We start from the raw sequence: 2,500 nt of genomic DNA, 5'->3' as shown, positions 1-2,500 counted from the left end.
CACTAACTGATTATTATTATCATTATTATTATTATTATTAACTGTGTGTGTCTGTTTATCACTGCTGTTTAATGGCTGTTTTTTGGACTTAAAGAGGAAGAAGGAAGAGGAAGAGGAAGGATGAAGAGGAAAAGGAAGACTCACGGAGAGGAAGGCGTGGACGATGTCGGCCTTGATGGAGCTCAGAGGTTTGTCTCGGATCACGATGAAGATCTGCTCCTCCTTCTCCAGGTTGATGAAGTTCCCGAACCAGGACTTCTTAGCCAGTCTGCAGAGGGAGGAGACGTTCATCAGCTGTTCCACAACAACACATGGACGTAAGAGACCGAAGAAACAGCTGATCGAGGTTAAAAGACAGATCCTGAAGATGACATCATGTTTCATGAGAGGTGACAGGTGATTGGTCCATTTTCGGGAATTACGACATCATCGATACACAACTAACAGAGACGATAGATTGATGAATAATTATTTTATTCACTTTTATGGTTTTAAACGTTTTATATCGAACATTTGTAGCACGACATTCGAAGGAAAACTTCTTTTTAATTCTTCTTCTTCTTCCTGTTGTGGGCGGAGCTACAGCGCCACCAACTGTCACTGCAGCTCAGTCGATGTGACGTATCTTCCGCTACAGAGGATTGTGGGTAAGAACAGCTCGAGTATCCTGCTGACCTGCAGACTGAAGATGTCGTACAACATCCTGGTACTTTAGGGCCTCTAACGACGTACTAACGAGGATGTCAGTGTGCTTGGATTACTGATGAGTCATTTCAGGACGTCACGTGTGTGTTTGTGCTGCGTTACTCACTCTGGAGACGAGTCCGGGGTGAGACTGGACATGTCCTCCTGGGTGGGAACTGTGGAGGCAGAGAGAGGTCAGAGGTCACCGTGTTCACGTAGGTGTGATGACGTTTCTCTCCGTCTTCTTTTCAGATTTAATTAAAACCTCCTCGGAGAGAGTAAACGACAATATTCGGCTTGGTTCAGTTTGTCAGAGATTATTTTTAACTATCAAAGCAGCTCTGAGAAAACTGAGAAAAAGGGTGAAATGTTGCGTTTTCCTGTAATGAGGTCGTTACGTCTTCATGAGGCTGCAGATCGTCTGATAACGTCGGCAGCAGCTGAACCGTGAAAACGCTTTCATTAAGGTGAGATTCCTCTGAGCTACTGGCATAAACAGTGAATCCATTATGGTACAGATAAGATGAGATAATATCATTAAGGTGTGACCCCCTCCCCCGCCAACCCTCCCACCTTGCATTTTCCTGCGGTGGAAGCGCGGTGAGCCCAGGAAGCTGTTCTTGATGGAGTTGAGGCGCGTCCTCCAGGGCATCCCGCCGATGGACGGGCTGGGCGGCGGCGTCGGGCTGGGCGTGCCGGCCGGGCTGTCCTTGGGCGTGTGCACCGGGGTGCCTTTGGGGGTGGGGAGAGGGCTCCCTCTGGGGGAGGGGTGGGGGGTCACCTGCGTGATGGGGACAGATTTGCCGTTGTGGTCAGGGTGGAGGTGGTGGCGGCGGAGGGGCGACATGGGGGGCACCGGGGAGAGGGGGATGGACAGCTTGGGGGGGACGGTGAGGGGCGGGTGGCGCCGCACACGGGGGCTGTTGGGGATGCAGGGGGCCAGAGGCTGGCAGGGGGTGGAGGGCTCGGATTTGGGGGTGGAGGAGGTCTGGGCGGTGTTGGGGAGCGGGTTGGACCTGGTGGTCTGCAGCGGCTTCTCGGACACTTTGGGCTTGGCGGGGAGGGTCTGCGTGCGGGGGTGCATGAGGGGGGACCCCATCTTTGGCTGGTAGGAGTTGGGCGTTCGCGGCCCCACCCCGTTGAGGCGGACCTCGGGGGAGTGGGTGGGGCTGCAGTTTGGGGACTGACACAGGTCGGGGGATTGGGGGGGGATGAAGAAGCGCCGGTGGGGCTGCGAGCGGTCACGAGCCGACACAGGTTTCATTCAACAGAAACACAGCAGGAAATAAAAAGGCAGCGAGGCGGATGGTTGAGAGGTGAGCAGGCAGGAAGTGGTGAGGTGCAAGAAAGAAAGAAAACAGAACATGCGATTAGCACAGTGATCAGCCAATCAGGAGGCAGCAGTGGAGCCTTCGTTAACAGTAGGGATGCACCGAGATCTCAACCGTCGCTCAGAGATTCACCGAACACGTTCTGATGGGTCCGATTCAATCACTTTATATTTCACTACTTTAACATAACAACGCTGGTTCCCATAGCAACGAGCTTCTGCCGGCTTCAGACAGTCGACTTGTCCTCGCACCTTTAAATCACATCGATCAGATTGATCGATTGATTGATTGATTCTAATATATAATTATTATTCTAATATACCAATAATGCCTCTTTGACGTCATGGAGTTCCACAGGGTTCTGTACTAGAGCCCATAATATTCTTGTTTAAACATGCTTAACTTACATCTCTCTGCGGATGACTGAGTTTTATTTATCTATGAAACAAGATGAAACAAATCAAACTTCCAGCATGTCTTGATGA

General features: G+C 51.1%; 1 protein-coding gene across 9 annotated transcripts in view; it reads right to left on the bottom strand.

Annotated features, from left to right (window-relative positions):
* LOC138633511 (serine/threonine-protein kinase BRSK2-like) overlaps positions 1-2,500 on the bottom strand; it is a 97,810-nt gene that overhangs the window by 12,168 nt on the left and 83,142 nt on the right. For 5 of the 9 annotated variants that reach the window (XM_069719768.1, XM_069719773.1, XM_069719771.1 and 2 more), the window contains 3 exons: positions 1,258-1,915; positions 812-860; positions 145-268 (listed from right to left, as the gene is read on the bottom strand). In XM_069719768.1, the coding sequence (XP_069575869.1) occupies positions 145-268; positions 812-860; positions 1,258-1,915 (831 nt within the window). The remainder of the gene's footprint in view (positions 1-144; positions 269-811; positions 861-1,257; positions 1,916-2,500) is intronic. The other 4 variants (XM_069719774.1, XM_069719776.1, XM_069719775.1 and 1 more) reach the window with 1 other exon arrangement.

The sequence above is a fragment of the Brachyistius frenatus genome, unplaced genomic scaffold, assembly GCF_029030835.1.
Source record: "Brachyistius frenatus isolate BFR_SWC_R1_liver_20210118 unplaced genomic scaffold, ASM2903083v1 Contig_224, whole genome shotgun sequence".
Classification (NCBI taxonomy): domain Eukaryota; kingdom Metazoa; phylum Chordata; class Actinopteri; family Embiotocidae; genus Brachyistius; species Brachyistius frenatus.
Note: the sequence above shows the minus strand (reverse complement) of the source record. Positions and strands in the feature narration are given on the sequence as shown.